This window comes from Lepidochelys kempii, chromosome 3 (genome assembly GCF_965140265.1).
Source record: "Lepidochelys kempii isolate rLepKem1 chromosome 3, rLepKem1.hap2, whole genome shotgun sequence".
Lineage (NCBI taxonomy): Eukaryota > Metazoa > Chordata > Testudines > Cheloniidae > Lepidochelys > Lepidochelys kempii.
The window spans coordinates 196001230-196020301 of record NC_133258.1 but is presented as its reverse complement, the minus strand read 5'-3'; the positions used below and the strand labels follow the sequence as shown (position 1 = coordinate 196020301).

General features: G+C 40.7%; 1 protein-coding gene across 6 annotated transcripts in view; it reads left to right on the top strand.

Annotated features, from left to right (window-relative positions):
- The window catches only part of EHBP1 (EH domain binding protein 1), a 321365-nt gene that overhangs the window by 145757 nt on the left and 156536 nt on the right, over positions 1-19072 (top strand). For 3 of the 6 annotated variants that reach the window (XM_073339536.1, XM_073339539.1, XM_073339538.1), the window contains exons 8-10: positions 4942-5046; positions 5731-5853; positions 15189-15441. In XM_073339536.1, coding sequence (XP_073195637.1) covers positions 4942-5046; positions 5731-5853; positions 15189-15441 — 481 coding nt within the window. The remainder of the gene's footprint in view (positions 1-4941; positions 5047-5730; positions 5854-15188; positions 15442-19072) is intronic. The other 3 variants (XM_073339541.1, XM_073339540.1, XM_073339537.1) reach the window with 1 other exon arrangement.

Sequence of the window (19072 nt, the reverse complement as noted above, 5' to 3'; positions counted from 1 at the left end):
ATTCAAACCACATCAAAGAATTCAATGTTTGCACCCTGTTTAAACTAGTCATTTGTTCATAGTTATGCTTTATAAGCTTATATTCTGCTTTTCATTTCAGTAAAGAAATACATCTGTCAGTCTGTTTTGAGTCCAAAAGAAATCTCAGAATGTAGCTACTACATCTTTCAGATCTCCAGCAAGTCTTTGTATGCTGAAGCTGAACAAGAAGGAGCTTAAGACTCTTAAGCTGACTGATTTCAAATTGACTACTTTTAAGTCCTATAAAACCAAGGCTGTTTAGGAAGCTAATCTGGTTGAGATGTGTTCTGGGATGGCTGCACCATCTTAAGAATAGACTGTACTGCATCTTCCTACTTGGAAATCAGTTACATATTTATATGGAAGAGTTAGTATGTCTTTGCAAAACATTCAAATCTAAGATTTTTAGTAAAGCAGCTTTTGGCTATATGTCTTAAATATTTAGAGATTCTGTACCAGATCCTTGCTCTGCTTTTGGCTTCTTTGCACCAAAGCATAGTGCGTGGTTTATGTCTAGTGGAAAGGAGTGGTCAAGGAATCTCTGCATCCCACCAGCGTCCAGTTGTAAGAACATCCCCTGATGAGTAAGGCTATGTTTTAGTCATGGGTATTTTTAGTAAAAGTCATTTACAGGTCACTGGCAGTAAACAAAAATTCATGGCCTGTGACCCATCCATGACTTGTACTATATACGCCTGACTAAATCGGGAGGAGGGTTGGCCCAGGGACACCGCGGATGCTGGGGGGGTGGCCCAGGACCCCTGAGGCTGCTGGGGGGGATGGGGGTTGGCAGGGCTGTCAGGCTCCCTACCCGGCTCCGTGCCTCCCAGAAGTGGTGACATCACCCTCCGTCAGTTCCTAGGCAGAGACATGGCCAGGCAGCTCTTCCTGCTACCTCTGTTCCGAGTGCCGACTCTACAGCTTCCATTGGCTGGGAACTGCGGCCAATGGGAGTTGTGGGGGTGGTGCCTGCAGGCAGAGACAGCACACAGAGCCCCCTGGCCACACCTCTGCCTAGGAGCCGAGGGATGTCGCTGCTTCTGTGGAGCCTCCCTGAGGTAAGCACCGCCCAGAGCCCTCGCGCCCTCCTGCGCCTCAGCCCTGAGCCCCCCACCCAAACTCCTGCTGCTGCTGGGGGAGGCAGGTGTGGTAGCCCACGACTGCTCCAGCAGCGGTGGCGGGTGCGGCTGGCCTAGGGGCTGCCTGAGCTGCTCAGGCGGCCCATGGGCCAGCTGCACTGGCCACTGCAGATGTCACGGAGGTCCCGGAAAGTCATGTTGTCCCGTGACACACTCACAGCTTTACTGATGAGCTATGGGCAGCCAGCACCAGTTAGAGCAGTGGTTCCCAAACTTTAACAACCAGTGAACCCCTTGCACTAAAATGTCTAGTCTCTTGAACCTCCTCTTAAAAATGAATATTTCCAGGGATTTACCTGAATATAAATTATAAAAGCAGTGATCTTGGAAATATAAAATTCCTTTTTATGACCTGCTTATTACATGCTATTTATTATTATTTATTATTTATCCTTACAGTATTTTTATTACATTATGAAAACGGCAACACTCTTCCAAGATCTCACTTTCATAGCTTGTATCACTTTGAATAAGCCTATTATCAGACAAGGCTCCTATGTTTCATCAAGGAGTATCAGATGTGAAACAGCATTAAGGTATTTAAGAAGCCAACTCAAAGAGTTCTTCCTACACAAGCATTCAGGTCTTGAGCAGTCCAGGCAAACAACACGTTACCACAAAGTTTAAACTTCTTCTTCATAATAATTTTAAAAACAATACTCGCTGCCTATTTAATTTTAAAAACAGCAAAAAATATCCACCTCCCTTTCCATTTCTTATAAGGATTCTTGAAGTTTAAATCATCTCAGTGTGATAGATATGCTTGCTTTGATCTGCTTAGTTCTTGGAAGTCCAGGGGCTCTGGGCTGCTGACCCCGTGCTGCCCGGGGTTCCTAGGGACAGTTCTGTCCGCCATTAGGGAATTTTTTCCCGAGAACCCCAGTTGGGGAACCATTGAGTTAGAGCAACTGTAACCGTGCCTCAGTGGGTCACAACTGAGGATGCCAAATTCAGGAAGAACTGCTGAGAAACAGGGCAAACACAACCCATATCTTTCATAAGATATACCAAATCAGCCACAAAAGTAAACTCCTATTTCACCACACTGGCTAACAAGAACTCATAAAAGCAGTTTCCTTTGGCATTCCAGTTCTTATGTCACCACTAAAAACACTGGATTCAGAGATGAGTGGTTCCTTACAAACAGTCTCATCAAATGAAAGGTTCTGATCCCAAAGGACCAGCCACACACCCACGTCAATATATAACTTGGATCTTACCCAAAAATCACACTGATGCCAATCCTTTAGTATTTAAAATCTAAAGGTTTATTCATAAAAAGAAAGAAAGGTGAGAATTAAAGTTGGTTAAAAGAATCAAATACATACAGTAATTGCAAAGTTCTTGGTTCAGGCTAGTAGCAGTGATGAAATAAACTGTTGGCTTAGTAAGTCTCTGGTTGCTTCCAAATCATTGAAAGGACCTCATTCCCAGGGTGAGAATGCTCCCATTAGTGTAAGTCCGCAGTCCAGAGATCTGAGCAGGACAGGGGCAAAATGGAGGTGTTTCCAGGGCCATTTATATCCTCTGCCATGTGGATGGAAACCCATTGTTTCAAACAAAAACCTCAGCACAGGTAGTGGAGAATCACAGGTGACCAGATAGTGTTTGGAGTCACATGGGCAAGTCACATGTTCGTCCCCATTTTGCTCAGTCATTGCAGGAAGCCATTACCAATATTCCAGACAGCACATTTATAGGACAGTCCACTCAGTGTAGATGGGTGTCTCCCATGGTCCATTGTGAGTTGAGTCCTTTTGATGGGCCACTCAATTAGAATAGTCCTTCCAAGATGTGCTGGCTAACTATCTTGTGGGCGTTACCCCAGAAGCAAACATTTGAAATCCAGGTAGAGAGCCAATATTCATAACTTCAAATACAAAAATGATACATGCATAGACATAGCATAATCCTAATCAGCAAATCATAACCTTTTCATAGACATCTTAGGTGCCACATCTTATACAAGATTTGTTTCAAATATATAATAGTGGTTGCAACAATGATCTATATAGTCATATTTTGATCCGATACCATCACAGCAACACTGATGTTGCTCAATTTTCACCTGTCTGTGATTTGTTACTTTTCTTATCAGTTTGGAAAATAGAGATTTCTATTTGAGCAACTTTATTTTCCAGTGGTAGTTTTACTTTTCCCAGACTATATACAAACTATATACAGTGTAGTTAAGGTTGAGTACATATCAGTAACTTAAGGGTAAAACATTCCAAGATCATAGAATATCAGGGTTGGAAGGGATCTCAGGAGATCATCTAGTCCAACCCCCTGCTCAAAGCAGGGCCAATCCCCAATTTTTGCCCCAGATCCCTCAATGGCCCCCTCAAGGGCTGAGCTCAGAACTCTGGGTTTAGCAGGCCAATGCTCAAACCACTGAGCTATCACTCCACCCAATCTCAAAAGCCTTTTCTCCACCTTGTGATGACAATTGTATGACATTACCATACAATTCTGCTTAATGCATAATAATTCATAGTCCTATATTGAACTCATTTTTAAAGATGTATTAGATTATTATTTTTTTAACTCATGTTTTTTCAACAAGGTCGAGTAAATACTGTAAATTTGGGAGGATACACTGTATCCTTCATCTGTAATTGGTTGAATCCCTGCTTTAAATGCATACTCAACTCAAGCTTAATTATGGAGTCATGAGTGGTGCTTCCATAATACTTTCTTCACTGTTTTTAGTATTTTGTTTGATCGTAAATTGGTGGCATACGAATTGCCATTGCTTTTCCTATTGTTTTATCATCATGTCTTAATTTCTTCCAAGCATCATTTTAAGCAAGTGCACAAAGCCTCAAACAGGGGTTCTCAAACTGGGGGTCGGGCCCCCTCAGGGGGTGGTAAGGTTATTACTTGGGGGGTCCCGAGCTGTCAGCCTCCACCCCAAACCCCACTTTGCCTCCAGCATTTCTAATGATGTTAAATATATAAAAAAGTGGTTCTGATTTATAAGGAGGGGTCACACTCAGAGGCTTGCTGTGTGAAAGGGGTCACCAGTACTAAAGTTTGAGAACCACTGGCCTAAAAGTAACAGTACACAGATTATCTTAACTACATTAAGGTTCCTTTTGAGTTATTTGGTTCTGTTTTAAAATGTTGGTTTCAGAGCTATTCCCAAAGGGCCAGATCCTGCCCTTAAATCGCCTCGCCATCTATCCAATGAGTAAGGTATTACTGAGAATAAAAATGGCAGAATCGGGCCCTAAATTACTGCAGCCTGTTTTGTTCCATACTATGTTTAATGACCATGTTGTTTACAATTATTATTAAATTGGGTGTATCTTAGGTGGAAAATTGATAGAGATTGGTTCTTAATGAGGCATAATCAAAGTGTATATGCTGTAGCCTCAAACTTTTTGTATTAAGCTGACTTTATACTATTAATTTCAAGTTTTACTTACCAACAGGAAAACTGTTAAAATAATTATATTTAGCATACCTAGTTTTTGGATTAATGTCTGTGTTCATTTTAAGTTTTTTGTCAATCTTGAGACTGCTGGTCGCGGGCACCCATCAAAAATTTTTCAGTGTGTACCTTATTGTGTTCCTTCTTGTTAAAATAGTGCTGAAGTGTTCCATACAGGTGCATAAGTGTATTATATATCACTGTAATGATTCATTCTGAATGTATTCTTTTCATTAACAATAAGTGTCCTCTCTTTCCCTGTTTCTCTAGTAATAGCATGCTTTCTACAGCTTTTTCTTTAAATAACCCTACCTTACATTTGTCTTGACTGGCTTCTGTTTACAGAAATTGTAAACCAGTTGAATGCTCTGAGCAGCTTAGATGAAGATCAAGATGACTGCATAAAGCAAGCAAATATGCCTTCAGCTAAATCAGCCAGTTCCTCTGAAGGTCTATGAGCTTTCCTCCTTTCTTTCTGTTTCTGATTGTCTGTATTTACTGTGACCTGTTACCTTTTGACTTCTGCTTGTATTCAGCTGTCAGTTTTATCATTGTGCTTTCCATCCAATGTGATTTTCAGTAATTTGCAGCACATCCAACAGGTAACAACATGATAGAGTGTCTCTCTTCAGCCACTGCATTGTCACATGATTGTGAATAGGAAAGAAAAACCACGTCATTAAAACACAATTTGTGCAGTGAATAATGCCTAACTATTATAACTTGACAAAAAGTTCCTTCTCTGACTTTACATGAATGTTGCATGCAAAGAAGAGAATTGACAGTGAACGAATATACGAATCATTCATATTTTGAAATCAAGTTGCTATATTTATCTTTCTAGATCCACTGCAAAATTTATTGAATCAAATTAGGTCCAGAAGGCCGCTGTGGCAGTGTAGTGGATTAGTACTCATAAGTGAACATCTATTTTATTCAATTAATTTCTTCTGGCTGGAAACATTGGTGTGCTACAAAATACATTAGTTTAGTTCTGCACTTGGTGATGTGGTCCAGTTCACTGTTCTCACGGACCACTGGTGTGAATTTTCTGAATTTGAAATGTGTTTTGTGAACAGTTAATATCCAGGGCTGGCTGTGACCACACTGAATCAATACTTCATTTTTTTCTAGAACTCATCAACAAGCTTAATTTTTTGGATGAAGAGGAACAAGAATTGGCCAATTCCAGTTCGAATCCATTTGAAGACCCTGATGCAGCAGAATTAAACCCATTCGAAGATCCTGATGCAGAAGGTGGTGAATTCATTTTCACACAATTAATCATTATTTACAGACTCATTAATGAAGCATAACTTTTTTTTCCTAAGGTTACAAACTAAAATGGTTGTTCTGGTAAAAACTAACATTATTACATGCACCCAGGCAGCAGTATCAGGAATGTTAATTGTCAATGGAAACTGAACATCTGCTTCTCCAATGATATGTCAAATTGAGGCTTCTTCTCTCTTCGTCTAGTGGTTCCACTAAATAGTGATTGTCTAATGGTAGGGATAATGCCAGAATTCTGGCCAAATAACACATTTGCAATCTTACAGTAGCTGCCGTACCGCTGGGCATATGCCTTTTTTTAATCACACCATGACAACACTAGAATGCAATTAATTGTTCTGAAGTTGTTTGGAGTTGTTAGTGTGTGAAAATTGCCATATAAAGTCAGTGTATATAGAGTACAACAAAACATAGTAACAAATATATAAAATATGTGAATGAAAATAGTGCTTCCAAAAGGTGCCAGATTGACAAATGTGGAGCCTGAAGCCTTCTACCTAGGCACAAAGAGGATCGTCAGGGAAAATTTCCCCATGCTCCCTGTCACGGATCCACAGGTCCGGTGCTCTTGAACAGCTCTGGAACAGTCCCTGGCAGGAATCCCTTTAGTAGCCCAGACCTACTTTAGGGTCACACTCCCACTAGGGAAAGCCACTTGGTTTACCGCCTCCTTAGACTGAACCTCGGAGCCTTCAGCTTCACACTGGGAGCTCCCTTCAGTGAGTCCACCTGAGTTGGACACCTCAGAGAGACTTGTACACCCCAAGCAAGCAATGCACCTCCACCTTCCTTAAACTGGAGTGACTCTCAGCCAGCGTTGTAAAAGCAGAAGGGTTTATTAGGTGCCCAAACACAGCGTAGAAAGTCCTCGGTTAACATAGAGAACAGAAAGTAACAGCATAGTCCTTGATCAGTCCCAGAGCACAGAGCCCTCTTGACCCCTCTTCAGTCCCATTCCAGGAACATCTCCTGCTTCCAGCAGCCCACACTTAACAACCCCACAAGGCCCCTCCTCATTCCTTGTTCCTGTTCCCAGGCAAACATTGTCACCTGGCTCTGCTCCTTTGTTCTCCAATTGGTTATACCTGGCTGGCTTCCTGCAGAGGGCTGGCCATCCATGGTCGCTAGTTGCCATATGCCAAATGTCTGGGCAGGCCATTGCCTTCTTGGGCTCTCCAGGGGCATGGGGACCCAGGTCCCAGACAGCGAGGCATCAATCACCCCTGTATCTCTGGGTCTCTGCAAAGAGTCAACAACCTTTTCCCACCATGTAGTTAATCAGGCATCACATAGGGAAAACTGAGGCACGCACACAATATTGATACAAAATATTAAGAAAAATTCCCACTCTGTCACACTCTCCCATCAGTGTACCTTAATTCTGACCTGAGAGCCATCTCTAAGGGTAAGAAGATTGTTCAGCTGCCATGCCCACTCAGCCCTTGAGCTCTCTGATTGGTGCCCGTTAGCGGAGTGGTAACTAGGTGAGTGGATTGAAACCTACCAAACTCATTTCACACAGGTCACTGACCAGCTTTCATATAGTGACAGTTGTTGGTCATTATCAGCCTGGGCTAGGCTTGGCAACATAAAAGTGAAAAGCAATTACGAATCCACTGAACTACCCAGTCCATGTTCCCCTCTTTATGTTTCTGATAGAAGTTTAAAATGCTGCTGTTTGGTTGTTATTGGTAATAGAAATAATAAACATATTTTCATAAGACATTCTGTGAAGGAGTGGACAAAAAGACCACTGGACCAATCCTGAGTGCTCCCCTTTGTTTTGTACAGTTTCCAAATGCTTCTTTCTTCCCGTATTTCTCTACCCCTTTTTTTAAAAGCCCTTACTCGCTGACATTTCACGCTTCATTTGGTCCTTTATAAACATATATGTGTTTTGTAACCTTTTCATGAAGTAATCTTACCTAACCCCTTTTTTGCTGCCAATTTTATCGTTTTCAGATCTTGTTCTTTGGGTTTATGAAGCTTACTTGCTTCTAACATTTTGCAAATGTGTAGCGCTTATTTGGATCGGTTTTTACAATTCCTTTTATCACTATAAAATCCAGCTGGGTCACTAAAATCACCTTCCCATTGAAATAGGACCATCTCCTACCTCTTTTTAAAACGTATCCCTCTGAGGCCTTGAAGTTTTGATAAATCTTTGTAGCATGTTCAATCAATTATACCCTTCATTGGTTTCAGAGTAGCAGCCGTGTTAGTCTGTATTCGCAAAAAGAAAAGGAGGACTTGTGGCACCTTAGAGACTAACAAATATATTTGAGCATAAGCTTTCGTGAGCTACAGCTCACTTCATCGGATGCATCGGATGCTGTAGCTCACGAAAGCTTATGCTCAAATATATTTGTTAGTCTCTAAGGTGCCACAAGTCCTCCTTTTCTTTTTGCTTTATTGGTTTATAATTAGGTCATTTTTCCTGGCAGTACAGGGAAATAACACCTTATTCTATTCTTTTTCTTATACTTCCCTCATCACCGTAGCATCTGAGCACCTTTCAGTCGTGCATTAAGTAACGCTGTCACATGTGGTTCATTCTGTCTCTCCTCCATCCCCCGCTGGGGAGGATTGTGCATGCAGTGTAATGTCTTGGTAGGCTTGGCTTTTGGTATTTTTAAAAAAATGTGTATGCCGCTGTATGTGTGTTATAGAATGCATGTGCAATTTGCACTGGGAAAGGAAGGTCGTCAGGTTTGTGATGGGTCTTAGTTCCTGTGGGAACTTAGCATCTGATTCTGCAGATACTTAACTGCCAGGCATAATGCATACTTCTGTGAGAAGTTCCCGTCAGTGGAGCCATGCCAGGTACAGTTGGCAGGAGCTGGTGCAAAAGCGGGCAGTGTGTCAATTGTAAATAGTACATCAATCTGTTCTTTTGTCTCTCCTACCTTTGCAGGTTTATTACTTGGCTACTCAGAATTATTGTGGGTTTGACCCTTGGTGTGCCAAGTTGCAGCTCAGTAGCAGATATAATTATTATTACCCATTTAAAGACTTTAAAACCAACAAAATATTGAATTGATTCAAACTACGAACAGGAGCCTAAATTTTCAAAATGATTATGGGTGTCTCAATTTTTGAATCCCCGATTTGAAATAACCCAACATGGCTTGATTTTTCAAGGGCAGATGTTCACCATTTCTGACACCCTTTAAGATGTCCCAAGTTGAGTCCCCAAAAATTGAGACACCCAAGATCACTAGTCACTTTTGAAAATTAAGACAGCTGTCCTTACCTAGAAAGTATGCAGCTTTCAAAATTAGGTATTGAGTTATTATCCCATAATATAATTTGATCTGGATTGACATTGTTTTCTAAAGAGTGAAATGTTTTCTGAAGGCTTTGACAAATGGCCACAGAATGTTTTACATTTACTGGCCAGTCTTGAAGGGTTTAAGAGACCCATCATCGGTACAGATGTAGGGTTCAGGAAGGTCTGGAATTCCAGAGTGGAGCCAATGTTGACCTTTCTCAGACCTCTGTGGTTTGCCTGTGACTTGTCCCTCTGTTGCAAGGTCCGTTTCTTTGCACCAGGGGGTGGGAGGCTGAGAGGACCCTCTCTCAATGCCTCCATGAAGATGGAGAAAAATAAATAGGAATCCAGGATTGTTAGTATGGGAGAGAGGGAGAAGAAGGAGAGAAATAAGAGCCAAGTTTAACTAGGCGCCTGCCACTGTCTGGAAAACCCTATACTTATCTGCAGAGTTGCAAGCTGCAAGGAGACCTGAAAATGATTTTGACAAAGTTCCATCAGTTTTAGCATATGTGTGAAATAAATTAAATCTTTTAACTAATTGTATGGTGGAGGTTCTTCTCAGCCTGGCATTTTAGGGTGCTCTACGTATTGGGCTACATCCTGTCGTCCATACTCAGACAACTAATGGGAGTGAAAACCCTAGTAAGGGGTGCAGAATTTGGCCCATAATGTTGAAGCTGAGGGGACTTGCAGAAACTATTTGTATTTTTCATTAAATTCTATGAAATAAAAAACAAATATGTAAAGCCTTGTTTTCAGGAGACGCTGTCAAGCTAATTTTTAAAAAATAGTGTAAAGCATACTTTTAAAAGATATTGTTTTCCTGCATGTCTTTTCTTTCAGGATTTTCCCTAATATGCTTTTTGATTCTGCAGTGCAAATTTTAAAAGAATTCCTGAACGCTTACACCCTAACAGAAGCAAAACTGCACACAGACTGTGTCTCATCATGAAATGCTTAAACAGTACTACATTAAAGCGCTCTAGGGAACCTTTAGTGCATACTGGTTGTGTCTACATGGACCAATTAATGTGCAACACGTTACTGTGCTTTAGATATCCCCCCGCCATGTACCCCATTACACCACTGTGTAGACATGCCCTATGATAATTACAAGGCTGCCCAGTGCTGTGAGGAGATTGAATCTAGGACAGATGGGCAAGAGAGGCAGGTGGTTCTGCCAGATGCCTGGATTGCCTTATTTCGAAAAGGCTGTCCTTTGTTGATGCAAACATCTGCTGGGTGTATAGCTCACTAGGGGGTAAGTCTCCAACAGGAGTCAAAACTCTTGGACCTGCAGAAGGAGCCGGGGTGAGAAACAGAGGTACTGAAGCCAGGGACCCTGTCTTGTGATAGTGAGGCAGTAAGCCTCCGTGTCTAACACTAAATTAGTACATTTCCAGAGAGACTGTGTAAAAATCAGAGGTGTTACACAATGTGGAACCATGACATAGTCATAGGGGTCTACTCTTTTGGACTCAGTTGCAGGGTTGGTTCTTGTGCACTCCCATGAGAAAATATTTAAGAGCTAAAAATAATTTTAAAATAGAAAAGGCTTTGGTTAAAAATTAGGCAAAGGTTCAACATAAATAATACAACTTGAACTAATAATTAAGGCTACGATTTAGTCACGGGTATTTTTAGTAAAGGTCACAGGCAATAACCAAAAAGTCACGGCCAGTGACCTGTCCCTGACTTTTACTAAAAATACGCCTAACTAAATCTTACCTGCTGAGAGGAGGGGGCAGTGCTCCAATGGACGCTGCTGCTCCTGGTGTGGGGGCCCAGGGCCCCACCACTGCTGCTCCGGGGGGCATGGCCCATGGCCCCACTGTCCTTGCCGCTCCTGCGGGCTAGGGGTGGCCCTGGGCTTTGCCACCACTGCTGCTTCTCTAGGTAGGGGCAGCCTGGGCACCGCTGCTGGTCCCGGACTGCTGCTCCAAGGACCAGTTGCCTGGGGCCACCGGAGCAGCAGTGCGGCTGGCCCCAGGGGCTCCCCAACTGCTTGGGCGAGCAGCCCTGGGGTCAGCCGCTGCAGCTGCGGAATCCGTGACCTCCGTGAAAGATTCGCAGCCTTACTAATAAGGCATATGTCTATCATCACCCTTCCTATTTTCTTCATAGAATCATAGAATATCAGGGTGGAAGGGACCTCAGGAGGTCATCTAGTCCAACCCCCTGCTCAGAGCAGGACCAATCCCCAATTAAATCATCCCAGCCAGGGCTTTGTCGAGCCTGACCTTAAAAACTTCGAAGGAAGGAGATTCTACCACCTCCCTAGGTAACGCATTCCAGTGTTTCACCACCCTCCTAGTGAAAAAGTTTTTCCTAATATCCAACCTAAACCTCTCCCACTGCAACTTGAGACCATTACTCCTTGTTCTGTCCTCTTCTACCACTGAGAATAGTCTAGAACCATCCTCTCTGGAACCACCTCTCAGGTAGTTGAAAGCAGCTATCAAATCCCCCTCATTCTTCTCTTCTGCAGACTAAACAATCCCAGTTCCCTCAGCCTCTCCTCATAGTTCATGTGTTCCAGACCCCTAATCATTTTTGTTGCCAAAATCATATGTTGCATCGCATTACCCTCATTCCCTTTGTATGTTTATCTTTTGAGGCCAGGTCCCACAAGCATGACAGCGTGGCTGTGGTTCAGTAAATCACATAAATACATGAGTAGCTGTAAGCGTTGAGTCACTGATTTCAGTGGTCATACTCATGTCCTTAAAACTACGTACATACTTAACACGTTCTTGGATTGAGGCCATAAGCCTGTAAGCTCTTGGGAGTGGGTCTCTTTTTTCATATGTGTTTCGACAGGACCCTGATCCTGTCGCGGCATTTGGGTGCTACCGCAATATAACTAATATCATTGAACGTCTTTTTTTAACTTAGAAGAAATGAAAAATTATATTTAAAAAATTAGGGCTCTGACACAAGCTGGCAGAAGCCAGGAAAATCAAATCGAAGACTGACTATACACTGAGTTGCAACATATGAGTGATTTCACATACTACATTGTTACAAGACTCTTGCTTGACCTCAGTACAATAGTTTGTTGTTCTGAAATAAAGTCTCAGCAATAACTCTGGATTCCTTTGCTTCGGTCAGTTTACCTTTAATCCTTTAGCATTATTATAATGTGCCTTTCTCTGTTTGAATCCAGTTAGACTGAAGTTATTAAAACTATTTAAAAACTTTTCTTCTAAGCCAAAACTTTAATGTTACTTTATATTACTAAAGGGAGATGTAACGCTTCCTTTTTAGCTTTATGTAGGATTAGTAACATATGTACAGCCCAGATTTTTTTTTTACTGTAACAACATTAAACTCAAAAATTCTGAATAATTAGTTAATGTTTGTAAAGGATTATATGAGTGCTAAGTATTGTCACTAGTGATTGATTGTTTATAAGTCTAAAAATAACTTTTTTTCAAGCACCCCTTTCTTGCCTCTCATCCATTTTTTTTAATCCAGGGCATCAATTATCTTTATTCAAGTCTCATTTTAAACACCAACCTTTAATTTGGAGCAATGTTAAATGCCTTTTGAAAATGTAAATACAGCTAAATCTACTAACTATTGAATACAGTAGAGCTAAATTTAACTACGGTATATGTTAGATTGCATTGGTTTCACTCAAGGAAAAATAGATTGCAGATCACATTAAGATTTTTAAAGGGATTTTTGTATGTAAAGTGCCTGAATAATCATTGGTAGTTGGAAACACTCCATAATTAAGAGGTATAGAATATAGTAATAAAATGTCATATATATTCACCAGATAGAACCTGCAGTACAATTTAGTGAAGTCCATTTTTTGTGCTGTTGATCTTGTCCTTAATCATACAAGTGTGCTTATCTTCTCTGTACCCATCTTCAGTTTAAATAAGGCTGGGACAGTTATATGATCTGTAGGTCTCATTCCTTTATTGTGGGAAATACATAGTTAATCCCTTTTTATTCTCACCTCTTCTGACAGTAGCAATATTTCAGAGTGGGCAGATGAGTTCTCTTCTGAGACAGACAGCCGTGAAAGGGCCTGTAACAAAATATGCTCTTATACCTCTTGGAATTCAGATGTGAAAGGTTCACTGGCTCAAGGAACAGGAGTCCTGAGATTCTTCCTAAAATGAGATCTCTCAAGCTTCTTACCTGTAGCTCTCAAGTAGGATGAACCAGGGATGAGATGGAGGTCCCATTGCACTTGCCACTATATAAATGTACAGGAGACAGTCCTTGCCCAAACACTTTATAATCTAATTTAAGACAAGACACAAGTGAGTGTGACTAACAATAGGAGCAAAGTGGAAATGAGAATAAAGTTACACAGTAATACATTCCTGTGGTCAAAGGCTTGCTATGTACGCAACTTGATGGTTCATCCTGGTAACCTCAGAAAATTCAGGTCTGATCTACAGTGGGGATTTACCTTGACTCCAGCCATCAGCTTGCAAATCCCTAACCTAAATTGGATAAATCGCTGTAAACCACAATTTACACTGGTTTCAAGTGGGAATAAGCTCCAAGAAGCACAAGTAGCAGCTTTGCTTGTCTATACTGGCTAGTCATCAGTGGCTGTACTGGGGCAAATCCCAAGTGTGGACAAGGCCCTTTTGGGGAACTTTGGGCTCTAGTGCCATACAAATAATAAATAATATTGTCTGTCTTTTAAATTGAAATGATCTATTATGTTCAACCCAGTAATTTCAAAGCTCAAAAAATAAAGGGCACTTCACATCATGAATAAACTGTGAATTGTTATTGCAAATAAAGTTTTTGGGTTTTTTTGGTTAAAACTGCTAGTAAAGAGCCTGCTTGCATGGGGTGAGAGCTCACTTTCCTGCAATAATGCCATCTTGTCAGAGCAGTAGTAAGATGAATTCCTGACCATTTATGACTGCAAGAATAGTGTGGTTAGTCCTGATAAATTTCAGTGTGGTTAACATTCTCTGTCTATGTATGTTTTCATATTGTTCCAGTCACAGAGATATCTGCCAACAATCTCTGCTAGTGTAAAATTCTTCCTCTGTTGCTGGAAAGAATTGTGTAGAGTTGCTGGCTATAAATCCCAACTATGTATTATTAATCTGATTGTGTATCTCTTTAAGGATAATTTAAATTTGTTGTAATAGAGAGAGTGTATTTACTATTGTTATCAAAAATCTACGGCAGAAGTTCTGATATGTACACTAAAAATGTGTAATTAGTCATTAACTTGCTTAATAAATGATTTTCCAGTGTTACTAGATCATGTGTTTTAAATAAGACATGGAGGGGTCCCAATCCCTACCACCACTTAAGGGCCTACAAAATGTCATTTCATTTAGGAAATCATTATAAATTATAAGAGTACAAAGAAGCATTTAAAGCATTATTGTTGGGACCTGAATAACCTAATTGGGAAAATCCGTTAAAAGAAAATCACATCTATTGAGATCCTATTTACATGAGTGAGTGAGGGACAAATGACTAATATGGCTGAAAGAAGTTTTGGATAAGTGGGAAATTTCTCAAAGGGTGTGACTACACTGCAGTTAAACACCCATGGCTGGCCTGTGCCAGCTGACTCCAGCTCGGGCTAAGGAGCTGTTTAATTACAGTATAGATGTTCGGACTCAGGCTGTGGCTCAAGCTCTGGGGACACTCCCGCTTTGCAAGATCCTAGACCCTGGGCTCAAGCGCAAGCCCAGATGTCTACAGTGCAATTAAACAGCCCCTTAGCCTGAGCCCTGCGAGCCCGAGTCAGCTGCCATGGGCCAGGCGCAAGTGTTTAATTGCAGTGTAGACATACCCAAAGTGTTTAATATCCTCCCTCCCTGCTCCTCAGGGGACATTACCTTTCACAGCTTATTTTTGGCTAAACAAGGTCACACTGTAAATAAAGCATTAATATTCACTTCCAGGCAAAGACCTTAGATTCCAAGTTTCAGTTCAGATTAAAGCCCCATAAAATATAAAGATCTGCTAAAATAGTTTTGAATTTATTTTGTATTAAATAATCTTTTTAAAATGCTTTTTATAGAACACGATACTGAAACAGCTTCATCTTCAAAACCAGAAGACTCTTACTATGGTGATAATTATAATCCCTTTAAAGAGGAAGGTGCTCCAGAGTACTTGAACCCATTTGATGAGCCAGATCCTGAACCTGAAACGTTTGTAACTATCAAAGATTCTCCTCCACAACCTGCAAAAAGGAAAAATGTAAGACCGGTGGACATGAGTAAATACCTCTATGCAGATACTTCTAAAACTGAAGAGGAAGAGTTAGATGAGTAAGTATAATATTTGTAATATGTCACCTTGAAGCAATCTTAAAGTATTAGTGGGATTGTTGACATAATCTCAAGGTATAAATGGATTTAACCAGGGTGGTTCTTGCCCACATACACAGGACAGAATTCATGAATCTCCCAAGCATGTTGACAGGATCTGTGGGGACATTTTTCTGCATGTACCTTAGGAAAGATTTTGCCTTTCTTGGCAACACTGAGTAATTTCAAGTGAGGTAGAGAGGGAGGATTGATGGGCCTTGGTCCTTCCTGTCTTGTCGCTATTTTTTTTTCCTTAAACCAGAATATGTTTACTATTAATGAAAGTGAAAGTTCTTGGAACGAATGCACTTTGGGTGAACTGAGACACCTGGGAATCCATATAGCAAATGTTGAATCATTGGGAAACTCATCAAGGCAGCAACTACTTGAAAGGATGAAAGAGAAACAGTCTGTGCACTTCCTTGGAATTTGTTTTTAATAATTCTTCATCACGGACCATTCTAAAATCAAGGTTGGATGGTTTTTATCTAAAAGATCTGCTCTAGGAATTATTTTGGGAAAGTTCTCTGGCCTGTGATATACAAGAGGTCAGACTAGATGACCACAATGGTCCGTTCTGGTCTTGGAGTCTAAGAACCCTATCTCAAATTTTTTATAAGACGGTCTTTGACTGTCTTATATTCTAGTAATGAAGCAAAATAGGGTGTGAGGGCATTTTGCAATAATCATGCAATTTGGGATGATTGAAGGCACAAGCGTAAGGTGTGCTTGTGTCTTTAATCACCTTTAGGAATATGGTTATTACTCAGCAACCGCACCACCCATGCAAGGATTTATGGTGAGTATACATGAGCAATTTTACAGGCGACAACTGTAATTAACTTTTAATTGTAAAGACCTTGATGAGATTTATTATGGCAAGACACTTTCGTGGCTCTTATATTTAATAGTAATTAAGGTGTCATGTTTTCATCCTAATGTTTGCTTTCTTTATAGCTGTATTTTAGGAAACTGAAGAAGTTCCATGCACACTGATAGAAATGCGTATAGGACCCCGGGGTTCATTTTCTCTTAAGTTTTGTTCCCATGAATTTTTATTTTTTAGTTTTGTCTGGTTTTTGTTGTGCTTTGTTTTTGTTCGGTTGTGAAAAATTGGCATTAGGGAATGCTTTCTCTGCCAACTCCATTCAGTGTGTGGGGTGCGGGAGAGTTGGTTTTCTGAACAAACAGCACTGGCTGCTGTATCTTCCCAGACCAAGAGTATGATTGTGCTGTTGACAGTGACGCTAGACATTCCTGATCACTCACTGATCGGGAGAGTCTGAAAGGGGAAATATTAGTATACATACCCAAAGAGATGGAGACAGCGAACAGTTAAAACTGAGGAAGAGAAGAAGAGAGGAAAGAGACAAAAGTGACAGTGGAGGGGCAAGTGAAGGATTTTTTCTTTGTTTTACTTACACCCACATCCCTATCCTAAACAAATCTCTGCCAAACAGGCCACTGCAGTGTTTTAAAGGGCAGGCTTGTTTTTTCTTCCTGTCTCTGAGATTGTGGATTTCAGGAGCTCTTTGTTACAGCAGCTTTTGTTTTGTTTTAATTTTGTATTTTTCAAGTCTCTTGGGGGGATTTACAACCCCTGTTTGCTTTATTTCCTTAACAGAAGGTAAAAATGAACCCCCCCACCCCCCCCCCACCCCAATGATAAATGTTGTTCAAACCTAAGCTGGCCTGTATTTTCATTATTAAAATGGAGGGTGAAGTGGTTAAATAGCATAGTAAATTTAGACTTTTACATCATAGTCCCTACTGGAGACCCTTCCTACTTTTTCACAGGTTCCTAAGGAGGAAAAGCCTTGGAAAAGTTGCGGGGACAGTTTATTAAACGTATGGAGTAGAATGGGGCAAGGGAAACTCTTGCAGTTCTGCATTGTGGATTGTTATGACACAAGGCCTGTTTAGGAACATAGGGATTGGTATACTGGGTTAGAGCAGTGGTCCATCTAGATCAGTATCCTTTGCCAGGTAGCAGCAATCACCAGATGCTTCTGTGGAAAATGGAAGAAACCCCATGAAAAACAGTTACGGAATGATGAGTATATAGGGGAAGCTTTTCCTCACTCCTATAAGTTAGTAGTTTGCTTGTGCCCTGAAGCCTGACAGTTTATTCCCCTTTGTACATTTTGTGTTCTATCGCATGTGACTGTGGATATCCTTATCTACATAAATATGTAACCCCTTTTTTGAATCCTGCTAAGTGTTAGGCCTGAGTGGCACTGTATGGTGACAGGTATGCACCGTGTAAAATGTAGTTCCTTTTTGCAGTTTTCCAATGTATTTTTTTTCATTTTGTTGAACGTCCCCTGGTACTTCTTTTATATAAAAAAGGACAATTAGGAGCACCTGATTTACTCTCCTCTATACCCTTTCTTATCTTATAGATCTCTATCATGGTCCCTCTTACTTGTCTCTTCTCTGAGCTAACTGGTCCTAACCTTTTCAATCTCTCTTCATACAGAAGTCTCTCCATGTCTCTAATCATTTTCATCGCCCGTCTCTGGATGCTCCTATTTCTGCTACTGTATATCTGTTTTAAGATGGGGTGACCAGACCTAAACGTGTTGAAGATCAGGGCAAACCGTTGACTTATATAACAGCATTATGGCATTTTAAAGCTTTCAGTAATATTTCCTGTATCACTCTTTATACATCCTGTCATTCTGTTTGCATTTTTGAGCAGCAATGAGCAGATGCTTTCATTGAGAGTGGTTTTGAGAGTAATAGGAGGGCTACATGTCAAATAGAAGGATGCCAAAGGACACTCCCGTTCCTCATTTGAAAAGCAATGCATTTTTACCCTTGCATTTAAAGGGTTTTTTGTGTTTGGTTGGGTTTTTTTGCAGTATGCTTCATGAATCACATTGTATTCTTCTTGCTGTGTTCATGTTAAATTTGATGCTCACTACCAAGAATAAGGATGAGCAGACTTTTAAAATCGGGTGCCTGGTCCCATTATCCTTTCGAGAAGGCAGAGCATGGATTTTGGACTCAGTCTTGTAGACAAGATGAAATAAATGTTTTTTAAAATGTTAGAACTATCATTATGAGAGGGTGGTAGGCAGGAATGGGAACTGGAATGTGACTGGGAACTTGCTTCTGTAGGGCCAATGACATAATGGCAATCTAACTTTTTTTTAACTAAAAGTCCATGCCATTAGATATCTTCAGTGCGAGGCCCGGGTTCCATTTTGATCAAGCCCTATACTGAACTCTGACCACAGCTCTGGATATCTCTCATGCCTAAGAAAAGTGAAAGCTAAATATTAAATTACTTAGCTCTGAGATCTGGGATTTTTTTTACATTAAATGCCAGTGCAAAATGTCCTTAACATTAGAAAATCCTAATGGAATAAGTTAGAGGAAGCATGATTCAGTGTACTTAAATCAGGAAATCCGTTTCAAGGCATGTACTGTTAGAGCGCCCTGAGAGTTGATTTCTAATCCCAGAGCTGCCACAGAGCTGCTATGTAACCTTGGACAAAGTACATAACACCCCTGTGCCTTATTTTCTCTATTGGTAAAAATATTTACTTTAAATGGTATGCTTAATGGAGACTTGCTTCATTGATGA